Source organism: Schistocerca gregaria, chromosome 8 (genome assembly GCF_023897955.1).
Source record: "Schistocerca gregaria isolate iqSchGreg1 chromosome 8, iqSchGreg1.2, whole genome shotgun sequence".
NCBI lineage: Eukaryota > Metazoa > Arthropoda > Insecta > Orthoptera > Acrididae > Schistocerca > Schistocerca gregaria.
The window spans coordinates 233,588,319-233,613,753 of NC_064927.1; the positions used below are offsets into that span (position 1 = coordinate 233,588,319).

Genomic DNA, 25,435 nt, shown 5'->3' on the forward strand with positions numbered 1-25,435 from the left:
CTACGCCAGCTCATACTACAGATTACGCATTACACGTAAAATGGCCCATGTATCAACAGGTACAGGTTTCCGGACATTTAATAGCACTTCTCGTTTCGACGAGTACAACCTCCTGTCGGAATATATGGCAATTTTCTCATACATCATGTACAAGTAATGATATGAGATAATCTTGGTGAAGCGCAGCTATGTTTTTACCTACGCCGAACTTTTTTATGTTTAATTACGCACGCCGTGTAAGGTGTTGCACAAATTAATTTATTCTAGTAATTTACTGTGTGTCCTGTTAAGTAGGTTGTTATACGTGTAGCTCACCGATAGGCTAGCCGAAATCTGGAAAATAGTTGTCTAGTTATTCTCTCATTCGTACTTTTGCCTTGTAATTTTGTTCGTTGAATAGTTTGAGTTAACGATATTTCTTTTCCTTATCAGCACATTGCGCAACGTCTCGCTTTCCGCGTCAGATATGTTGGTGCACTTTGCTGTTTGTCCGCAGCTCTTCGACTTTGACTTGGAGGTGGAGCCAATCCTGGAGGTGCTCGTGGGCAAGACGATCGAGCAGGCCATGATCGAGGTGCTGTCCGAGGAGGAGATGGCCGCGATGCGCGCGCAGCAGCGCCGACTCGAGGAACGCAGAGCCGGAGAGGAGGCGGAGGTAAGCAGCGCCGCGCGCTGGCGCGGAACGTTGGCGAACCACTCCGACACCGCGGTTTCCACAGGGTGACCCGGGAGCAATGGTCAGTACACGGCGGTATGGCAGGAGCGATCATTCGAAGAAAAAAATTTCGTACCAACTTACGCCCTATTTCGAATTGTAACACATTTAATGTCCATTGTTTCTTTTCTTCCTATTATTCAATACGTCGTTAGGTTTACACGTGTACGACAGTTAATAAACATTACAACATGCGTTTTACAAAGTATCAACTGAAAAATGCGTAGTTTTAACACATTCGCCTCTAAGCATTACTGTACACGTCACGTTACACCTGTTGCACAGTTCACAATACACGTTCCCCGGCCGGTGGTTCTAGGCGCAGCCGGCACGGTAGCTCAGCGTGTTCGGTCAGAGGGTTAGCTGCCCTCTGTAATTAAAAAAAGAACTGAGTTAATCGATCAACAACGAACTTAAAAGGATGTCTTACGACGTTCGCCCTGAGCAGATGCAACGAACAAAGGCGAGCAAAATGAGATTAAAAAAAAAAAGGCGCATGAGTCTGAAACCGCGCGACCGCTACGGACGCAGGTTCGAATCCTGGGGTCTGATGACCTCAGATGTTAAGTCCCATAGTGCTCAGAGCCATTTGAACAGTAAATGTTCTAATATCCCACCGTCAGCTGCAGTCCAAGGGCCTCTGTACGTTCTCTTATGAGGGCAGCAGTATCCGTTACGCGACCAAGCAGTCGATCGTCCGTTTTCAACTTTCGTTTGCACACGTCAGACTTCATCGAAGCCCATAAACAAAAATCTTATGGCATAAGGTCTGACGATCTTGATGCCTAGTTAACTGGGCTACCACGACCAATCCAGCGATTAACTTGAGTGCGGTTGAGATGTTCCCTTACACGTCTGTTAAAATGCCGTGGGGCTCCGTCATGTTTGAAATACATTTCAGTACACGTGGCCAAAAGAACGTCCTCCAGTTCTTCAACAAGCAAATTTTTTAAAGAAAAAAATTAAGTTCGTTTTTCGTGTCATTCGCTCTTCGAAGCTATCGGACCTATCAGCTTGTTACTAATCATGCTGATAAAATTTTCTCGGACTTCCAGCGGCATCCAGTGGTTTAAAATCCGCGAGCCTTCGGACGAGCTCTCCGCAGATATTGTCAAGTGGTGACTGTCGAATGACTGCTGCTGCCATCCTGCTGTGGCAGCAGCAATCATTCGACAGTCACCGCTTCACAGTGGACGAGCAGAATTCGGCCGATAGCTCGCGTATTTTAAAACAATCGACGCGGCTGGAAGTACAAGAAAATTTTCATTCTATATCACTGCGAAACTATGCATTCGTATGTAATATTGGCCATGCTGTAGCGAACACTGATCAAAAAACAGATTTCAAAATTGATTTCGTCGGCCGCTGTGACCGAGCGGTTCTAGGCGCTTCAGTCTGGATCCGCACTGCTGCTACAGTCGCAGGTTCGAATGCTGCCTCGGGCATGGATGTATGTGATGTCCTTAGGTTAGTTAGGTTTAAGTAGTTGTAAGTCTAGGGGACTGATGACCTCAGATGCTAAGTCCCATAGAGCTCAGAGCCATTTGAACCATTTTCAAATTGATTTCCACTTTGGAGTGTGGAGTTTTCTACGACCACCGAAAGTTATTATGTGTGTTGCTGATTCCATTCCGTGCAAAAGTGGCTTCATCGGTGAATAATACTAATGAGAGCAAATGACGATTGTCATTTAAACGGAAATAGTATTAAAGTCGTCGCCAGTATGAAGATTATGGACATGCTATAAGTGAAATGGATACAACTAATTCGCATGGAATTTTCTCCACACACGTGTTCACAGGACACTGTCTAGTGCAGAAATTCGCCGTGCGCTGGTAGTTGTCCTATGCTGCACCACTTCAACAGTTTGTTGTTGTCCCTGCACAGGATGCTTAACTACACGCTCAGAAGCAAAATGGGAACTTCGAAGAATACCTGTTTCACGCAGTGTGCCAAAAGCTCTGGGAAACACTTTACGATGTGGAATTCGAGGTGCCGGATAGCGCCGACAGTATTCTTAGACAGCGGCAGAAGCACTACCATCGCACAAACTGTAAACACATCTACATCTACATCTGCATACATACTCCGCGAGACACCGTACTGTGCATGGCGGAAGGTACCCTGTACCTCTAATACCCACTTCCTTTCCTGCGCTACTCGCAAATAGAGTGGGCACAAAACGAGAATCCATATACCTCTCTATGATTCCTAATTTCTGTTATCTTTGTGGTCCCTACGCGAAATTTACGTTGCCGTCAGTTGGGTCGTTCTGAACTTTCCTCGAAAGAACATCGGCTTCCTTCCAGGGATTTCCATTTCAGTTCCCAAAGCATCACGCACAAGATATTTGCATATATTTTATTAATGTGAATGGGTGGCATTTAAGCAGCGCATGTACGAACAGTTAACCCTTCCTTCTCTCTTATACACTCTCAGCCCCTCACACTACTTCACTCATAGCGCACCATGGATAAATGCGCTTGAAAGGGCTCGTTTAGTGACACAAAAACCTTCCGAGCAAAGAGGATGAAAGCAACTAGGTAGGTTGGGTTCAAATGGCTCAAATGGCTCTGAGCACTATGGGACTCAACTGCTGTGGTCATTAGTCCCCTAGAACTTAGAACTACTTAAACCTAACTAACCTAAGGACATCACACACATCCATGCCCTAGGCAGGATTCGAACCTGCGACCGTAGCAGTCGCACGGTTCCGGGCTGCGCGCCTAGAACCGCGAGACCACCGCGGCCGGCTAGGTAGGTTGGGCTAGAATAAAAAGTCAAAGAGGTTGAGTGAGCAAGACACATCAGTGCGCACAGCTAGCCCAAAAGAAAAAAAACATTGTCCATGTGTTCTGTCTCGGAAACCTTTCGGAATGGAGCATATGTACATGTGAAGTTTCTTGTTTCAGGTAAGCGTTCCTGTCGTATGCACGAATATGACCGCTTCTTCTAAGACACCCTGTATACGGCGTCATAGTCTGCGAACAGACTCCAGGAGCTTCCTTCTCTGTATTATTCATTTTTTGTAATGCACTACCCGTCTCCTGCGTACTTGGAGCACCCAAAAAAACTCTCTGAGGCACTTGGGATTTTGCGTTGGTGTCTGGCCCTTGGAGATGTATTAGTCTACCGAAGAACAGCAGAATGAAGCCCCAAGTATCTGTCACTCCAAACAAATGCAACATTGTGTGAAATGCCAACAGTAGGTCCCAGGCTGAGTGAAATAACTTCACGAAAATGAGAATGCGACAACGTTCGAAAATTTTGTCCTTCCCTCCCCCCTCCGCGTGCAATGATCACGGTGCCGAGGAAGCTTTAAAACACGGTGCCGAGGAAGCTTTAAAACACACGCACACTGGATGCAAAGCTGAACGATGTTTCTAGTGTAATTCATGATAACTCAATAACTATCGCATGAAACTTCACTCCAAGGTGATTTACTACTGCAGTGCTATTTATCGGCATTTGTAGGCTGTGCCTGGGGACGCAAATACACGGATTTTGGTTCTGGAAATGGACACGAATGAAATAACTGCCCTAACTTCATTAGGAATTCCCAAAGATGGCCGGTAAAAGCCCTAAAGAACATTGATCATACACGAGCTGTAGATTAATGGGAGAGATACGAAAGATAGGGGCAATCCTGAAGTTGAACTGGTTTTGTTCTGGACTAATTACGGAAAACGTTCAGTCTGAACAAAATTTGTTATTGAAGACACGGCACTGAAACAAGTCTCCAGTTTTAGATATTAAGGGTGCGATGTCAGCTTAAATAATGATATTGATATATAGAATAAAATGAAAGAAACTATATGTTTCAGCACTTGTGTGAAGTTATAAACCTTAAAGAAGAAGACGGGGAAGAGACAAAATTAAAATTTCCCGAAACAACAGCTATTCTCACCAGCTGTATCGCAATGAATCATAGATTTAAAAAAATAAAGACGCATGCAGTCGGCTGAAATGAGGTTTCTAAGAGATATCAAAGGTCGCAAAGTACAAGAATAAAGGAACAAACGTACGCAACATCTTAAACGTATGGAAGAAGACAGAGTTCCAGTCATCGTAAACAAGCACAATTCCTGAGGAAAAAGTAACGTTGAAAGACCGAGAAAAAGGTAATGTTATAAATGTGAAGTCGGAACAGTATAGTTGCGTAAACCCTGAAGTAAAGAAGAAAGGAGACTGTTGAGGGGAGCCAGTCTCGCCAGAAGACTGTACTTGCGGGTGTACCCCGCGTTGTCAAGTCGTGCCTTAATGACCGCAGGCAACACTCTGATCGAACGCCTGCTAACGACCCGAGGTGCGTTGTGCTACAGCCCTCCCTCTTTATTACAAAATACTTGATTGCAACGGAAATGAAACAAATATTTATTCCATCTCTTAAGTCCGTAGAGATAAAAAAAGAGGGAGCGAAAGGCCGTCTACAAATTTTCACAGGAACTACGCTACAGCTATAAAAGTTGAACAATACAATACGCAGACGGTAGGTCATAAGATAGTGAGACAGGTTCATAATTTTTTATGCTTGTTACTAAATGCATAAGTAGAGCAAGCAATAAAAGAAACCCAAGGAGAAATTTGAAATAAGAATCACAGAAATAAAAATTTTGCGATTTGCTGAAGACATAGTAATGATGTCAGAGAGATGGCGATGGATTTCGATAATCAGTTGAACGGAAAGGTACAAGTGATTTGATAAAATTTTTTAAGATGAACATCATCAGGAGTACGAGGGCTATTCGGAAAGTACGGTCCGATCGGTCGCGAAATGGAAACCAAAGTAAAAATACAAGAGTTGTGTGGAACAGTTAGCTAAACCTGCTGGCTACTTCGCTACATACTTGCCTCTCCGACTTAGACATTTGCAGTTGGGTAGTACCAACTTTCCAAAACCCTCGTCACAGAAGGCAGCCACCTGTGCTTTCCACCACTTCTCTATGCTTGTCTGTAGCTAGTTGTCTGTGCCAAAGTGTTGTCTTCATAGCCAGCGGTTCATGTGAGCAGAGATGAACAATACCCTCGTCACAGAAGGCAGCCACCTGTGCTTTCCACCACTTCTCTATGCTTGTCTGTAGCTAGTTGTCTGTGCCAAAGTGTTGTCTTCATAGCCAGCGGTTCATGTGAGCAGAGATGAACAATACCCTCGTCACAGAAGGCAGCCACCTGTGCTTTCCACCACTTCTCTATGCTTGTCTGTAGCTAGTTGTCTGTGCCAAAGTGTTGTCTTCATAGCCAGCGGTTCATGTGAGCAGAGATGAACATCAGAGAGAGCCAAGTTAGGGCTGTATGGTGGACGAGCGAACACTGCCCATCGAACACGCCGGAGGAGCGTCTCCATTGCCCTTGCAGAGTAATCAAGGAGGAAACGCATGGCAGTTATGTTATGTGGGCTGCATAGCTTGAGGAGAAATCTCCCAGCTAGCCCTCATAATTGGCCTGAGAGACTGTTGTTCTAGGCAGCTTCACGTGCACACTGTGCGCTTAGAACTAAAAGAAGCGACGTGGTGTGATCGATGAGCATACCGGAGATACTGTCCAGCACATCTGTGCAAAGCTTCGTCGTATTTTCACAGTGTTTTCAATTTCACGACAGGTCGGACCTTACTTTCCGAATGGCCCTTCTAAAATACAAGTAATGGTTTGTAGTACAGTTTAATCAGACAACGCTGAGGGAATTATATTACAAAATGAGAAACTGAGAGTAGTTGGCGCCTTTCGTTATTTGGACAGGAAAATAATTGGTAAATGGAGAAGCTAAATGCAGACTGCCAATGGCAAGAAGCCTACCTGTAGAAGAAAGTGTATTATAACTAAATAAAAATAAGGCTGTTATGTAGTTCTTTCTTAAGTTATTACATTGATGTAAAAAGAGAAGAATACGTTATCACTGAATGTACACTATTTGATCAAAAGTGTCCGGACATCGCCAAAAACATCCATTTTTCATATTAGGTACGTTTTACTGCCACCTACTGCCGGGTACTCCATATGAGTGGCCTCAGTAGCCATTAGACATCGTGAGAGAGCAAAATGGGGCGCTCCGCGGAACTCACGGACTTCGAACTTGCTCGTGATTGGGTGTCACTTGTGTCATACGTCTGTACGCAAGATTTCCACACACTTAAACATCCCTAGGTCCACTTTTTCCAAGGTGATAGTGACGTAGAAGCGTGAAGTGATACGTACAGCACAATAGCATACAGGCCGACCTCGTCTGTTGACTGACAGATACTGCCGACAGTTGACAGTCTAATAGGCAGACATCTATCCAGACGATCACACAGGAATTCCAAACTACATCACTATCTATTGCAAGTACTATGACAGTTTGGTTGGAGGTGAGAAAACTTGGATTTCATTGTGGAGCGGCTGCTCATAAGCCACACATCGCGCCGGTAAATGTCAAACAAAGCCTTGCTTGCTGTAAGGAACGTAAACATTCCACGATTGAACAGTGGGAAAACGTTGTGTAGTGACGAATCACGGTACAGAATGTGGCGATCCGATGGCAGGGTGTGCGTATGGCGAATGGCCAGTGAACGTCATCCGCCAGCCTGTGTAGTTCCAACAGTAAAATTCGGAGGCGGTGGTGTTATCGTGTGGTCTTGTTTTCATGGTGGGGGCTGGCACCCCTTCTTATTTTGCGTGGCGCTGTCACAGCACAGGCCTACATTGATGTTTTAAGCAGCTTCTTGCTTCCCGCGGTTAAAGAGCAATTCGGGAATGGCGACTGCATCTTTCAACGCGACCGAGCACCTGTTCATAATGCACGGCCAAAGGCGGAATGGTTACACGACAATAACATTCCTGCAATGGACTGGCCTGCACAGAGTCCTGACCTGAATCCTGTAGAATACCTTTGGGATGTTTTGGAACGCCGAATTCGTGCGAGGTCTCACCGACCGACATCGATACCTCTCCTCAGCGCAACACTCCGTGAAGAATGGGCTGCCGTTCCCCAGTAAATCTTCCGGAACCTGATTGAACGTATGCCTGCGAGAGTGGAAGCTATCACCAAAGCTAAGGGTGGGCCAACACCATATTTAATTCCAGCATTACCGATGCAGAGCGCCACGAACTTGTAAGTCATTTTCACTCAGGTGTCCGGATACTTTTGATCACATAGCATATGCGCGAAGAAAAGAGAAGTCATCAGTTCCCAGTTTCTCTCTAACACATTCGTTTATGTTTCTTTCCCTACCGATGCTATCAATGCTACCGGTAATGCTGCCATTTACTGTGTAATTTATGTACTGTGCCAAAAATACTGAACTGAAGCTTTAGTAGAGCGCAAGACCACCCAAGAGGCATGTTGCGTCGCAGAATCGAAAAGTGTTGAAAAATGCCCCCTTTTTTGCCGGATATGAGAGAGTTGTGTTTGTAGAGTGTGGTTGAGTGTATTGGATGCATGTTATAGTGCGGTGTTACGTTTGTATTGTATGTTGGTGAAAGAAGAGGGAGGGTGAAACCCAGTGTCAGCACGTGGCTCACTCCTCTCGAGTAGTACCATTGTTTCTGTCTGGCATGGCGGACAAGAAAAGCTCACGTATATCAGGCAGGAGAAATTTTATTTAACAAAAGAGAATAAGTCTTCCCCGACGTGTGTTTTAGTACAACGTAAGAGTTACTTCTCGAATAAGACATAAACTTGACTGAAAAGAAATATTATTATTCAAAGGCCTGTACGAAAAAGTCACATTTTGGAACAACGAATAAATATCAGTATTGTCTTAAGGCTCAAGGAAGAGAACAGAGGCGTTTCTCTTTGCGGCGGAATCTTCTCACGAAATTCCAATCGTCAACTTTCTCCTCCGAATGTGAAAATATTTTGTTGGCACCGACCTACATAGGGATAAACGATCACCATGATAAAATAAAGGAAATCAGAGCTCTTAGGGAAAGATATAGGTGTTCGTTTCTTTCCGCGCGCTATACGAAATTGGAACAATAGAGAATTCTGAAGACCTTTCAATGAACCCTCTGCCAGGCACTTAAATGTGTTTTGCAGAGTATCCATGTAGGTGTAGACACTGCTACAAAACAGCACTAACTCTTAAATACCCAGTGCGCTACCCTAGCCAAAGTAAAGCCCTGACGGGACAGTGCAGAATTCAGAGTTTGTACACGTAGACAGAGTACGAGGTAAAAGTCCCAGAGCGACAGTTCAGTTCCAGGGTGCCAGTATGATGAAACCACGACGAGAAACCTTATAAGTCTGTTAGTCGATGCACGAAGGCTGGCTCCTGTGAGTCACATGATCGCTTCCCTCGGATATTTAATGTTGATTCCCGGGCGGGTAGACGCTAGGCCTACCCAGAGAAAGCACCAAGGGTGTCGCCAAGCTTGACGTCCCGCCGACGGAGCACCATCAACTGTCGCGTACCATTGTTTCGTGAGACACTGCGTACATGTTTCTAATTTAATCCAGAACATTAGCACTGCGACTGGTGATCAGCCTGTGTATTGGAATTTTCGAGTCGAATTTGGTTTGTTGCTGACATTACCACCTTAGCACGAACCGCTGTATTCCGTCATATTCCAAGGATTAACATAGATTAACCAGTGCAACAGTTTATGACTTCATTCACGCCTTTAAGTTGGATCAGGTAAGATGTTTTCCGGACTATACGAAACGGAATAGTTTTTCCTTGTGTTTCACATGTGGCAGGAACTGTTGCGATATCCAGGTCGCTTTTACACTGGAGAGGTATCAGTACTTTTCGATCAACTTCTTTCCCTAGAGTGAATCTTTCACTCTGCAGCGGAATGTGTACTGTTTGCAAATTTTATGACATATTAAAACTGGTGGATGGACCAGGACGGGTCTAGGTTCGTGCCTGGATGCACCGTCGGTAGGAGCATTGCCAGCGAAACGAAGGCTTCCAGGTTCGTGGCGCGGTCTGCGACACAGTTTTAATGTAACACTAGTTTTCAGAACAGTGGATATTCCTTTGAAGAATAATGAATTTATTCTGGAATTAAGCCATAGGTTGTATGTATGGCACATCACTACAATAACATTAATATCGGTATTGCTAGACCTGCAAGATGTGCAGGACGACTGTAAAGTTTGGTAGGTGTGAGAGAGGTACTAGCAGAAACAAAAGTGTGAAGCGGGTCGCGAGTCGTACCTACAGTTACTGAGCACAGAAAGCACGGCTCTCGAAAGGCAAGTTTCTGGAGTCGAGTCCCGGCTGTCACACGGTCATAATTTTTTTGGAAATGTCAAACTGCTATTGTTTGGAAGTTGACCTGTTGATGAATCCTAGACGGTACTGAAACCAGTAGTCACTAAAACGTGTTGACATCCAGATGATGAGTTTTTTAACAGATAAATGTAAATGTCGTGTGACTAGGGCCTCCCGTCGGGTAGACCGTTCGCCGGGTGCAAGTCTTTCGATTAGACGCCACTTCGTCGACTTGCGCGTCGATGGGGATGAAAGGATGGTGATCAGGACAACACAACACCTAGTCCCTGAGCGGAGAAAATCTCTGACCAAACCGGGAATCTAAGCCGGGCCCTTAGGAGTGACATTCCGTCGCGCAAACCACTCAGCTACCGGGGGCGGACTCTTTAATAGATAATCAAGGTTACAGTTTTATCATAAAATTGTGTCACTGCCCAAGAAACATACAGAAGTCTATACGGAGTAAATATTCTAGAGGAAAAATGTCCCCCCATTTCTTAAGGTTACTTTCGAGTGATCTGTGTTTTGTGGACCGACATTGAAAGGGGTTTCTTTCAATAAAATGATGATTAGGGACCCAAAGTGGCTCCGCCAAATGTCGGTTTTTTTTTTAACAAGAATACTTTTACTTGTTCACTTTCCCTACTGGATCGGGTCGTTGGCTCTGGCATAAGGCCTGTTATGAGACCCAACCTGTTAATTAAAACTGCCCATTTACTGACATTGATTAATATTTAATAATTAAATAGTGTTCAGGGAACTGATCACTACTAAACAAACAATGATAGCATTGAACACATTTATGTAAGAATAATCTTCCTAATATCAAAGTGAACAGACATACCTTTATAACTGATAAAATCAAGCTAGTAATGGCAATGGCCCTTAAATTCCAAAACTAACTCTTAAGGTTGATTAACGCATCTGTACTTGTTATTTTCTACAATCTCATCTTGTCAGACGGCATAAAATACGTCTGACAAACCTACTTCAATTACCAAATTTTCAATAAGAGCGTGGCTGGAAAACTAAGTTCTGGTAATCACAGCGAGCGTAATATCGGAATAAATGCCGAATCTGAACATCACGTTGCCAAATGCAGCGACATGGACAGGTCTGCAAGCTGCCGATGGCTTCCTGTTCGTAAACTCCTATTCAAAAGCTAATTCTGCTTTCTTTCCAGTCGTCTCGCACTCGTTAAGAGGCGACTCACCAGCCCAAAGACGAAATCCAGTAACGTCTTTAATAAAGTGTGGCTCAAGGAAATTGCTCTGCTCCTGTATACTTCCTATGAGACAGTATTCCCAACCGTAATTAGCGGAATCAGCCTGTCTCTAACAGTAAAACATGACAGTACCCCTAACTGAATACTTGTTTCAGTTGCAGCTCGCAGACTTATTCAAAGTTCTGCTCAGCACACTGAAAAGAATTTACTTTCCTACAGCAGAGCCGAAAGCACGACGTCCGCTTGCTACAGGAGCTAAGACGCTTCTCTCCAAACGCTTCCCTCCGCAAAAATCAGCACCCCCCCCCCCCCATTATTTTTCGGGCTGGCCAATCCCGTGGCTCTAGACCAGCACAGTTCGCTGCCACTATTATTTTCTGGCTTCTTAAAACATTCTGCGCCTTGCTGCGCCTAGAATGTTCTGGAACAAACTGAAACTCCGTTCAAAATTGAGCCCACCAATCGTGTCTCTCTGTTCGCCCTCGCGCGGGAAAAGGTCATTCCACTAGCCCCATCAAACGTTAAGATTCGTGGGAAGGCTCCCTTAGGTGCCAGCTCATCTCGACGTAGTGGCGTCGGAGTAACGTCCAGCGCCCATGGGGCGCCGTTCCTCAAAGGCCCCGCCGGCCTTGGTGGCCGAGCGGTTCTAGGCGCTACAGTCTGGAACCGCGCCAGCGCTACTGTCGCAAGCTCGAATCCTGTCTCGGGCATGGATGTGTGTGATGTCCTTAGGTTAGTTAGGTTTAAGTAGTTCTATGTTCTAGGGGACTGATGACCTCAGACGTCAAGTCCCATAGCAAATGTAAAAGTGCTCAGAGCCATTTGAACCATTTGAGCCCTCAAAGGCTCCGCACAATGGGTGCCTACCTGCTCCGGCGGCGCGTCTCCCCCCGTGGGACGCTTTCGCACGCCGACTCATAATGGTCGGTTGTAAACTTCCGCACCCCTCTGCCCTTTCAACGGTGCCGCGCGTCCGCTCTAGCAAAACTCCGTGAAAATATCGCCAGATTCCCGACTTCATGCAACATGCGAATTTCTTAATGTTAATATGCGTCTTATGCCGTCTGATACTCCCTATATTAATTTCAACAGGCTGATTGCCTGATAAATAACATAATAACCGATATCTAACTCGTCTTTGCAACAATTATTATATTACAGTAAGGCGCAAAATACTGCTACCTTACAACCTTCGTAGCGATGTCACTGAAGACGGCTTTATAGCAGCGCTCGACTCTGGGATATGCCAGTTCGTATCGTCGTGATGCATGAAATTTTCACTGACAGTACTTGGGCAGCAAGGGGAGGGCAGGAGAAATCGTCAAGTTCCTCATCACCAGTCTTTGCGTCGATGGCCCGGATTACATTTCACACCTCCGTGCAGTGTGTCATAAACTGAGGGCATGAGACACACTGTTGATGGGTATCCGTCTGTCGGATGAGGACATTAAACTCAGTGGCCCCCTTGGTGCCATTCGAGAGGAGTAGGCTATCTGCAGGCACAAAGTTTCTCTCTGTTTCTTCCCTTCATCCATGACTATACAGTCTGCAAGCACACACATTTGAATCTTTACACCAGATACAACACCTTCCATGAAAACCCTGACATGATAGCAAATCCGGCAGTATGTCACATAGCTCCGAATAAATCGTGACATTAAATTAACCAAAGTAATACGATCAACGAGTGAGCAAATGGAATACGCCTAATTGCATGTCATACCTTCCCACCGTGAAACAGACGCAGTTCCGAGGGGAGAAACGAGAACAGAAGCCTAGAGCAGAATCGTGTAAGCTAGAAGGCCCTACGATAAAGGAACGAACACCCACGACGCCAGCCGACCGCCAAGACCACCCCCCAGCCCATGTTAAAATATAGAGCCCTCCAGAAGAACAGTATAGGTCTTATGATAACACTAAAAGGACCATACCAGCTGCAAGTTTAAGCGTGAGACTTTTTCGCTTCTCTGTTACGTTCCAAACGTTAAAAACATTGCCCCACCACGAAAAGTATAACGTTTCTCATTGGATAGACAGATTTTTTGTAGGTGGAGCTTAAGGTTAACATTGAGACTCTGATTGGTCAGTTGAAAACGCAACAAGGCAGCTTTTCTTAAACCAACTTCGGTAAATCGTAGTAAGAGTTGCTTCCGAGACGGCGAGGTGTGAGGAGCTGCGCCGCCAGCCGCCCCCTGACGCTGCCTAACCAACGACAAGGTTAATGAACGCACGCGATGCCGCATTTTTGAGCGCATAAGGCTCCACTCAGAACTGTAGAAGTCTCATCTGTTACATCCCCTTTTTACGTAATACTAGTGTCGATCATCAATTAAACTTCGTAGTATTCACATTTGCTATTAGAAGATAAAATCTGAAACGTGATGATTTTTCTGTTATATAATTATTGAGAAGCCAAATCAGCCACTGTAATTTACAAGTTAAATAAGTAATTAAAGATAATTGAGGGTCACTGTAGACCATTTTTGATAGTTTTCTCTTTTATGAAATTTAATTTAAACCTAGATTACAGATGTGATATGGCATAGGTTATCCTTCGATCCATTATAGAACTTGGAAACCCATTCAGGGAATATTCGTTCACATTTTTGTTGAACGCAGTTGGTTTTTCTTATCCTGTATGAAAATACGAGGGTTGTCCAGAAAGCAAGTTTCGATCGGTCGCTAAATGGAAACCACAGTGAAAATCAGAAACATTTTATTTGCAAGAGTTAGCTAGACTTTCCAGATTGTTCTCTACATAGTCGTCGCTGACTTAGACATTTGTCGGAGCGTTATACCAAATTTCCAACTCCGTCATCATAGAAGGCAGCCGCCTATGCTTTCCGATAATTCTCTACGGTTGTCTATTGCGCATAGCCTGCGCCCAAGTACTGTCTTCGCATCCAGTGTTTCATGTGAACAGAGATGATACGCAGGACGAGCCAATTAGGAGTGTTGTGGGCGATCGAACACTTCCCATCGAAAAGGCTGTAGGAGCGCCTTCATTGCCCCTGCAGAGTGCGGCTGAGAATTGCCATGAAGAAGGAAGTGCATGACAGTTGTGTTAGGTGGGTTGCATTCATTAAGGCGAAGCCTCTCAGCGGGCCCTCCTACGTGGCGGGAGACATCGCTGTTCTAGGCACCTTAACACGCTCAAAGTGCGCTCACAACTGAAAAGAGCGTCTTCATGCGATCGAGGGTCATACTAGACACACCAACCAACACATATGTGCAAAGCTTCACCAGGTTTTCACTGTGGTGTCCATTTCGCGAGCAATCGGAACTCACTTTCTGGACAGCCCTCGTATTTCCTTTTATCAATAGTGCAATTTATAAACAATGTTTTGTGAGTAGAATAAACTTTCCAGTGGTAAACTTAACTGCTTTTTCGACGTTATTTTACCAGTTAAGTAAAAATAGGAAAGCCTTGAAGCCCTTCCACTAATTTTAGTTATATTAAGATTCTTTTACAGGGAGTGCAGTGGAGCTACGCTGAAATCATTAAGTATTTGATTATATCATCGCTAGTCTCACTGAACTCTTCTGAACTCCACATGTCATGTGTGGTCTGGCGTCTCCTTACCAGCAACAGGTCCCAGGTTCAAACTAGTGAGTTCCCTAAAAAAACACGCTCAGAGCGTCGTTGCGCGAAAGTGGTAGGGAGACACGACTTACAAGGGAACCCCCCCATCACCCCCTCCCCCCCCCCCCCCCTCAGATTTAGTTATAAGTTGGCACAGTGGATAGGCCTTGAAAGACTGAACACAGATCAATTGAGAAAACAGGAAGAAGTTGTGTGGAACTATGAAAAGAATAAGCAAAATTTATAAACTGAGTAGTCCATGTGCAAGATAGGAAACAACAAGGAGAATGTAAGCTCAAGAGCGCCGTGGTCCCGTGGTTAGCGTAAGCAGCTGCACAACGAGAGATCCATGGGTCAAGTCTTCCCTCGAGTGGAAAGGTTAGGTTTTTTTTTTTAAGTTATTATCTGTCCGTTCGTTCGTTGACGTCTCTGTTCACTGTAATAAGTTTAGTGTCTGTGTTTGGCGAACGCACCGCAAAACCGGGCGATTAGTAGACGAAAGGACGTGCCTCTGCAATGGGAACCGAAAACATTTGATCGCAAGTTCATAGGATAGGTCGACTGATTTCTCTACAGGAAAACATGTCTGATATAGTCTATACGACACTGGTGACGGCATGTGCGTCATATGACAGGAATATGTTGTCGACCCAGCTAACTTGTGTACTTGGCGAATGGGTAAAAAGATTCTTCTACCTTGCCCGACACTACGGCGCAATTACCTCGCATCGGACTGACAGAAGATAATAATTGTCTGAAAATAAAAAATTAAACTTTTCACTCGAGGGAAGATCTGAACCACCAGAGCTCCTCACGCTAACCACCGGACCAAGGCGCTCCTGCGCTCACACTCTCCTTGATGTTGCTTATGTTGCGCATGGACTACTCAGTTTGTATATTTTGCTTTTTTTTTCATAGTTCCACACAACTTCTTCCTGTTTTCTCCATTGATCTCTGTTCAGTTTTTCAATGCCTATCCACTGTGCCCAGTTATAACTAAATCTGAGGGGGGTGCGATGGGGAGGTTCCCTTGTTAGAACAAACAGCCACCACGCAGAATGTTAGAAATTACTACATCTGGTCCCCTGCTCCCTGGCTCTAATTTGACTGTGTGTGTTGCTGTCTGACAGATCAAGCGACTGGAGGAGCGCGAGCGGCGCATGCGCGAGGAAAAGGACCGGCGCGTGTCGCAGCTGGAGCGGGAGCTGCGCGAGCAGCAGGAGGCGGAAGAGCGGCTGGCGGCAGCCGTGCTCACCAGGGGGTACCTGGAGGATGCTCTGCCCGCCGTGCTGCGCGGGCTCAACGAGGCGGGATACTTCATCGACGCCATCCGCGAGGGTCAGTGCCCTCCTCCCACACGGCACCACAGCTCTGCGCTGGTCTGACTTACAGCAGGCAGACTCACTTCTTTCTGTACATCGCACTAATATTGTAATCAATCAAAACATACGAGTGCTATTCGGAATGTAAGGAATGATGGCTCACGAAATGGAAATCATAGTGGTTGCCACGAAAGGCGAAGATCCCGAGTTCGAGTCTCGGTCCGGCACACAGTTTTAACCCTTTCGTGGGCAAAATTATTGAGCAGTTTTTTAATGATTAGAGAACAGATAGTAGTTAACAGATAGGTATATTTATCATACACAATATCAAATTTGCTCCAATTGTGAAAGTGAGGTCACACAACGAGGTGGGAAGTATTCTTCCCACAACCCTTCCTTGGAGTAAAATGACAAAAACAACTTTTTCGATATACAGGGTGTTACAAAAAGGTACGGCCAAACTTTCAGGAAACATTCGTGTCCGGAAACGCTTACTTTCCATGTTGGAGCTCATTTTATTACTTCTCACATTAATCATGGACTGGAAACACACAGCAACAGAACGTACCAGCGTGACTTCAAACACTTTGTTACAGGAAATGTTCAAAATGTCCTCCGTTAGCGAGGATACATGCACCCACCTCCGTCGTATAGAATCCCTGATGCCCTGATGTAGCCCTGGAGAATGGCGTATTGTATCACAGCCGTGCACAATACGAGCACGAAGAGTCTCTACATTTGATACCGGGGTTGCGTGGACAAGAGCTTTCAAATGCCCCCATAAATGAAAGTCAAGATGGTTGAGGTCAGGAGAGCGCGGAGGCCATGGAATTGGTCCGCCTCTGCCAATCCATCGGTCACCGAATCTGTTGTTGAGAAGCGACGAACACTTCGACTGAAATGTGCAGGAGCTCTATTGTACATGAGCTACATCTTGCGTCGTACTTGTAAAGGCACATGTTCTAGCAGCACAGGTAGAGTTATCCAGTATGAAATCATGATAACGTGCTCCATTGGGCGTAGGTGGAAGAACATGGGGCCCAATCAAGACATCACCAACAATGCCTGCCCAAACGTTCACAGGAAATCTGTGTTGATGACGTGATTGCACAATTGCATGCGGATTCTCGTCAGACCACACAAGTCGATTGTGAAAATGTACAATTTGAGAACGTTGGAATGAAGCCTCGTCCGCAAAGAGAACATTTGCACTGAAATGAGGATAGACACATTGTTGGATGAACCATTCGCAGAAGTGTACCCGTGAAGGCCAATCAGCTGCTGATATTGCCTGCACACGCTGTATATGGTACGGAAACAACTGGTTCTCCCGTAGCACTCTCCATACAGTGACGTGGTCAACGTTACCTTATACAGCAGCAACTTCTCTGCCGCTGACATTAGGGTTATCGTCAACTGCACGAAGAATTGCCTCGTCCATTGCATGTGTCCTTTCGTTCTAGGTCTTCCCCAGTCGCGAGTCATAGGCTGCAATGTTCCGGACTCCCTAAGACGCCGATCAATTGCTTCTAACGTATTCATGTCGGGACACTTTTGTCCTTGAAATCTGTCTCGATACAAACGTACCCCGCCACGGCTATTGCCCCCTGCTAATCCACACATCAAATGGGCATCTGCCAATTCTGCATTTGTAAACATTGCACTGACTGCAAAACCACGTTCGTGATGAACACTAAACTGTTGATGCTACGTACTGATGTGCTTGATGCTAGTACTGTAGAGCAATGAGTCGCATGTCAACACAAGCACCGAAGTCAACATTACCTTCCTTCAATTGGGCCAACTGGCGGTGAATCGAGGAAGTACAGTACGTACTCATGAAACTAAAATGAGCTCTAACATGGAAATTAAGCGTTTCCGGACACAAGTCCACATAACATCTTTTCTTTATTTGTGTGTGAGGAATATTTCCTGAAAGTTTGGCCATACCTTTTTGTAACACCCTGTATGTCATATTTATTTGATAAATTTACTTCTCTTGTTACAATGATTGTCTACAATTACTTGCCATGAAACTTCCTCAAACATTGGTCTATGCAAAGTGGTATTTGACAATATGTACAAACACAGTCAGTGCTCTTTTCCGCAGCTTTGGTACTACAATGACGGCACGTCTAGTAGGTTTCTCCTAAAATGGGTTGATGCTCCCCTACAGCTACATGACGAAAATCTTCAGATATTTTACCCCTTTCTGCCAGAAAGACAGGTTTTTGTCCACGCCTTTTTTGGGATGAGAAGCAAGCGATCAATTGTCTGGCTAGATGGATCCCATATGTGGGCTGATCATGCTGTCCACTTTCTCTTTCACTTGTTTTCCACAGGATAAAACTGTTCACTGCAGCAGCGTACACCAGGAAATAATATATTCTGTGGCACCATTTCACAGAACGTCTGCCAATAGCATACCTTTCTCGTAATTGATCAAACTTACCGACGCCACCCATTATTTTGTTGTATTCTGCCACAGTTTCAGGACACGAAATCTCTGTACTAGTACCATCCTTGTTTTTCCTTTTCACTGTGACTGTTCCTCATGCGACATGAACTGAGGACAGGTAAGTGACTGGACGGTTATCCATCCATTTTACTGCAGAAATGGCTCCTTTTGTTTCAAACTGGAATTCTCCTCGTTCCAGTTTTACGTTTTTCTTCATAAACTTGGGTAAATCAAAAATATTTACCTTATATTATAGCTTTGAGGAAAAAAATCACAAAACACGCAAACAGCACTGAAAGGCTCCTCTACGGAGTAACACTCAGCTATCAACGCCTCTGCGCGAAGGTACAGCAAAAACGGCGGAAAATTCCGATTGGAAGTAGTACCCTATACTGTTCACTAGGTGGTAGCACCGTACAGAAGTGGGAACTGTGAATCCCACGGGAGTAGGAGCGAGTTCATTGTAGTGGGAAGGCCGGCCGCGGTGGTCTCGCGGTTCTAGGCGCGCAGTCCGGAACCGTGCGACTGCTACGGTCACAGGTTCGAATCCTGCCTCGGGCATGGATGTGTGTGATGTCCTTAGGTTAGTTAGGTTTAAGTAGTTCTAAGTTCTAGGGGACTGATGACCTCAGATGTTAAGTCCCATAGTGCTCAGAGGCATTTGAACCATTTTGTAGTGGGAAGCATGTTTCCCACGGCTCACGAAAGGGTTAATCCTCCAGGAAGTTTCAAAATCAAAATTGTTCTACACTCATGCTCATAAATTAAGGTTAATGCTGATACATGGTGAAACAACGCTCTGGTGGGCGGTTTTCGGCTTTAAATCGCGTCGGGGTGTGACCATGCGATGCATTTGACCTGCGGTCGTCGGACGGTGGCGCTGGCAGCTGTCCACATACGCAGAGGTATGTTGGTGCATGTCAGAGAACGGTGGAGCTAGTAAGTGTGCAGACGTTTTCAGACCTGCTAATGGTGACTGCGTGTTGAAAATGGCTCAAAGAACACATATTGATGACGTTGTGAGGGGTAGAATACTAGGGCGACTGGAGGCTGATCAAACACAGCAGGTCGTAACACGAGCCCTCCGTGTGACACAAAGTGTGATCTCAAGATTATGACAACGATTCCAGCAGACAGGAAATGTGTCCAGGCGCTACAGTACTGGACGTCCACAGTGTACAACACCACAAGAATACAGATATCTCACCACCAGTGCCCGCAGACGACCACGGAATACTGCAGGTAGCCTTACACGGGACCTTACCGCAGCCACTGGAACAGTTGTCTCCAGACACACAGTCTACAGACGACTGAACAGACACAGTTTTGTCCCCTGGAGACCTGCAGGGTGCATTCCACTGACTCCTGGTCACAGGAGAGCCCGTAAAGCCTGGTGTCAAGAAGACGACAGTACATTGTCACTGCAACAGTGGTCCCAGGTTATGTTCACAGACGAGTCTAGGTATAGTCTGAACAGTGATTCGCGCCGGGTTTTCATCTGGCGTGAACCAGGAACCAGATACTAACCCCTTAATGTCCTTGAAAGGGACCTGTATGGAGGTGGTGGTTTGATGGTGTTGGGTGAGATTATGATTGGTGCACGCAGACCCCTGCATGTCTTTGACAGAGGAACTGTAACCGGTCAGGTGTATCGGGACGTCATTTTGCACCAGTATGTCTGCCTTTTTAGGGATGCTGTGCGTCCCACCTTCCTCCTGATGGATGACAACGCACGGCCCCACCGAGCTGTCAGCCGTGGAGGAGTACCTTGAAGCAGAAGATATCAGGCAAATGTAGTGACCTGCCCGTTCCCCAGGCCTAAACCCCATCGAGCACGTCTGGGATGCTCTCGGTCAACGTATCGCTGCACATCAAACTCCGACACACACTGGTGCAAGAATGGGAGGCTATACGCCAGCAGCTGCCCGACCGTCTGATCCAGAGTATGCCAACCCGTTGTGCGGCCTGTGTACGTGTGCATGGTGGTCATATCCCATATGGATGTCGGGTTACATGCGCAGTAAACAGTGGCTTTTTGTAGCACATGTGTTTCGGGACGGCTTTCTCAACTTATCACCAATACCGTGGCTTTACAGATCTGTAACGTGTGTGTTCCCTATGTGCCTATGCTATTTGCGCCAGTCTTGTGTAGTACCACGTTGTGAGGCACCACGTTCTGCAGTTATCTTTGATTTATGAGCATGAGTGTATTTGCAACAGTTAGCTACCAATTCCCGCTACTTCTCTATATAGTCGCGGCGCCGACTTAGCGTCTGTCGTAGCGTTCCACCAGCTTTCCAACGCCCTCGTGCGACAGTTTTCTACGCTGGACTACAGCTCCTTCTCTGTAGCACAATGTTGTCTTCATAGCCAGCGCGGTTCATGTGAGCAGAGATGAAAATCGAAGGGGGCCAAGTCCGGGCTGTATGGTGGGTGATCAAACATTTCCTGTCGAAAACGTTGCGGGATCATCTTCATTGCCCCTGCAGTATGTGGCCGAGAACTATCATGAAGAAGGAAATGCATGACAGTTACGTTAGGTGGGGATGAATGAAATCAGGCGAAATACCCTGGCAGCCACGTTACGTGGCAGGAGACACTATTTTCTAGGTATATTTACGCGTTCAGTGTGCACTCGTAAGAGCGAAGAGCGGCGGTACCTACGGGCATACTGGAGACAGTGCCCCACACATATGCAAAGCTTAATCGGATTTTTACTGTGGTTTCCACTTCGCGTCCGATCGTTCCTTACATCCCGCATAGCCCTTGTACTTACAGCGGCAGGGGAAATGGAAAATAATGTTCTGCAAAGTGTTATTGGTTGCTTTTCTACAAATCGTCTCACTCTAAATTGCAGAAGGGCACAGCATATCCAGTTCTACACCTCCAAATCTACTACAGCGGTAGTAGATGTAACACATAGTAAGGAAATAATAAGTAGGGTGAAAACGAAAAAAATAGTCGTCCGTATCCAAGAACATCTGAACTGAAAAAAAACCATTTTTGAAATCCTACAAGAATGAAATTCAGCCACATTAGCACTTCGAATCATTGCAAATCCTGAGGAAATACAAATCAATAACTCAACATATTTTACATAATTTGAGGCAGTAATGTTCGCTGGGATTATTCGACTCTATGAAAGAAAGCCGGCCGGGGTGGCCGAGCGGTTCTAGGCACTACAATCTGGAACCGCGCGACCACTACGGTCGCATGTTCGAATCCTGCCTTGGACATGGATGTGTGTGATGCCCTTAGGTTAGTTAGGTTTAAGTAGTTCTAAGTTCTAGGGGACTGATGACCTCAGAAGTTAAGTCGCACAGTTCTCGGAGCCATTCGAACAATTTGTTTTTTAAATAAAGTTTTCGTTGTTCAAAAACGCTCTTCATGAATAATATATTATTCTCACCCACAATCATCTTGAAAACATCTGCTTTTAGAATTTATTTCCCCATGACATTTGTTGCAAATAACTCACCACACGTCAAGAGAGGCGACGATACACCTGATTGCAATACCAGAAAGAAACCTCATATCATTTCAACTTAAAGTGGTTTTAGCACAAAAAAGTTCACAATACTGCAACAGAAAATTGTTTATCATTTAGTTACTTAGTTACGCACTTAGTCAGTTACTTAAATGTTCCGTCGAACATTTGAACGGTTCTTTTATCAGAATGATGTAAAGTGAGTCATCTTACAGGATGTGTATACGGGATTAGTGCTTGGATTAATGAACATGTTGAATTGTATTGTATGGAAGTAGGGACCTAGAAACGACGGAGAGGCTTCGTCCTTGCCATAGCCCTCAGTGGTTCACAACACCACAACAGGCTACAGCAGTCCACTCACCCCACACCGAACCCAGGGTTTTTGTGTGGTTCGGCGCCCAGTGGACGCCCCTGGGAACGTCTCACACCAGGCGAGTGTAGCCCCAATGTCTGCATGGCAGAGTAATTATGGTGTACGTGTACGTGGAGAAAGTCTTTGCGCAGCAATCGCCGTCATAGTGCAACTGAGTCGGAATAAGGGGAACCAGCCAGCATTCGCCGAGGCCGATGGAAAACCGCCTAAAAACCATCCACAGGCTGGCCGCCACACCGGACCTCAACGCTAATCTGCCGGACGGATTCGTACCGGGGACAGGCGCTCCTTCCCGCCCGGAAATCAGTGCGTTAGACCGCATTGCTAACCGGGCGGACTGATGAACATGTTACTTTTCAGTCCTATTCCTGCAATTAAATTAAAAACTAATTTTATACAGTACAAGTTTTTAGAAATAATATATGTTTTTGCTGTAATCTATAGTCTCATTTCTTTTATTTTTACCGGTTGGCTACCAGTTTTGTTACGCAAGCTGTCCACCGACATGCACTAGTCACGCTCGCTTTCTAAGTAGGTGTATCAAATACCCTCACTTCACGAGTAGGTTTGTCAAATACGCTTGCTTGCTTCCTAAGTAGGTGTACCAAATACCCTCACTTCACGAGTAGGTTTGTCAAATACGCTTGCTTCCTAAGTAGGTGTACCAAATACCCTCACTTCACGAGTAGGTTTGTCAAATACGCTTGCTTGCTTCCTAAGTAGGTGTACCAAATACCCTCACTTCACGAGTAGGTTTGTCAAATACGCTTGCTTCCTAAGTAGGTGTGTCAAATAAGCTCGCTTCTCAAGTAGGTGTGTCAAATATAGAGCTTTTATATACCATGTATCTGGCATGGGAAGCGAGCGTGGCTACGATGTGCAAATGAACGGTCTGATGACAGTACTATGTACCGAAAGCGGCGACTAGTAGGCAGAAATTTAAAAAAAACTGCAATTATGTCTCTCGCAGGAGTCGCCAGGCGCATTTTCTCTTTGCAATTTCGTTTTTGCATTGCGTAGCTGGAGTCAGACCAAACACCACTTCATGCGACATCTATTGTTGACGGTAAGCATCCGTTTGTTTCTCTTCGCAAAGAAAATGATTTGATAGCGGAATCTGGTACCCATTAGGTAGTACGCTTCCAATTCAGTCTAGTGCGATAGTCATTTATCGAAATCTGTTAACAGAGACAGTAAAATCTGAAGAGTAGCCAGCCCTCCAGCAGAGACAGTACTGCTCTGGCTCTCGCTGACTGTTCCGCCATGATGCAGTGCAGCTTAGTCGCTACTGGATTGCTGTTTATTGTTTGAGTTTTACTGTCTCAATAAACGTCCATAAAACGAATACCACAGTAGACTACTCTGCAACCGCACTATGGAATGGACACTCAGAATTCCGCATCAGTAATTACTTTGTTTGGCCGTCGCTTGAAAGAAATGGTGAGCACTTTTTGTTTGGTCTGACTCCACCTACACCGCGCAAAACCAAATTGCAAACATCTGCTGCAACACCAAAGAAAATACCAGTGACGACTCTTAGGAGATACCCTGTATACTACACTCCTGGAAATGGAAAAAAGAACACATGGACACCGGTGTGTCAGATCCACCATACTTTCTCCGGACACTGCGAGAGGGCTGTACAAGCAATGATCACACGCACGGCACAGCGGACACACCACGAACCGCGGTGTTGGCCGTCGAATGGCGCTAGCTGCGCAGCATTTGTGCACCGCCGCCGTCAGTGTCAGCCAGTTTGCCGTGGCATACGGAGCTCCATCGCAGTCTTTAACACTGGTAGCATGCCGCGACAGCGTGGACGTGAACCGTATGTGCAGTTGACGGACTTTGAGCGAGGGCGTATAGTGGGCATGCGGGAGGCCGGGTGGACGTACCGCCGAATTGCTCAACACGTGGGGCGTGAGGTCTCCACAGTACATCGATGTCGTCGCCAGTGGTCGGCGGAAGGTGCACGTGCCCATCGACCGGACCGCAGCGACGCACGGATGCACGCCAAGACCGTAGGATCCTACGCAGTGCCGTAGGGGACCGCACCGCCACTTCCTAGCAAATTAGGGACACTGTTGCTCCTGGGGTATCGGCGAGGACCATTCGCAACCGTCTCCATGAAGCTGGGCTACGGTCCCGCACACCGTTAGGCCGTCTTCCGCTCACGCCCCAACATCGTGCAGCCCGCCTCCAGTGGTGTCGCGACAGGCGTGAATGGAGGGACGAATGGAGACGTGTCGTCTTCAGCGATGAGAGTCGCTTCTGCCTTGGTGCCAATGATGGTCGTATGCGTGTTTGGCGCCGTGCAGGTGAGCGCCACAATCAGGACTGCATACGACCGAGGCACACAGGGCCAACACCCGGCATCATGGTGTGGGGAGCGATCTCCTACACTGGCCGTACACCTCTGGTGATCGTCGAGGGGACACTGAATAGTGCACGGCACATCCAAACCGTCATCGAACCCATCGTTCTACCATTCCTAGACCGGCAAGGGAACTTGCTGTTCCAACAGGACAATGCACGTCCGCATGTATCCCGTGCCACCCAACGTGCTCTAGAAAGTGCAAGTCAACTACCCTGGCCAACAAGATCTCCGGATCTGTCCCCCATTGAGCATGTTTGGGACAGGATGAAGCGTCGTCTCCCGCGGTCTGCACGTCCAGCACGAACGCTGGTCCAACTGAGGCGCCAGGTGGAAATGGCATGGCAAGCCGTTCCACAGGACTACGTCCAGCATCTCTACGATCGTCTCCATGGGAGAATAGCAGCGTGCATTGCTGCGATAGGTGGATATACACTGTACTAGTGCCGACATTGTGCATGCTCTGTTGCCTGTGTCTATGTGCCTGTGGTTCTGTCAGTGTGATCATGTCATGTATCTGACCCCAGGAATGTGTCAATAAAGTTTCCCCTTCGTGGGACAATGAATTCACGGTGTTCTTATTTCAATTTCCAGGAGTGTATTTGTTTGCTGTATCGGTCGCTATTCCAACCGACTGTAAGTCGAGAATATGTATCATTATTTAAATAAAAATTCTTCCATAGAACGAGAGTTGCAAAGAA

At 46.1% G+C, this 25,435-nt stretch overlaps 1 protein-coding gene across 1 annotated transcript in view; it reads left to right on the forward strand.

Annotated features, from left to right (window-relative positions):
• Positions 1 to 25,435, forward strand: part of LOC126284445 (radial spoke head protein 3 homolog) — a 333,014-nt gene that overhangs the window by 290,515 nt on the left and 17,064 nt on the right. Inside the window, exons 5-6 of the mRNA XM_049983367.1 lie at positions 497 to 655; positions 15,848 to 16,055. Of these exons, the coding sequence (XP_049839324.1) occupies positions 497 to 655; positions 15,848 to 16,055 (367 nt within the window). The remainder of the gene's footprint in view (positions 1 to 496; positions 656 to 15,847; positions 16,056 to 25,435) is intronic.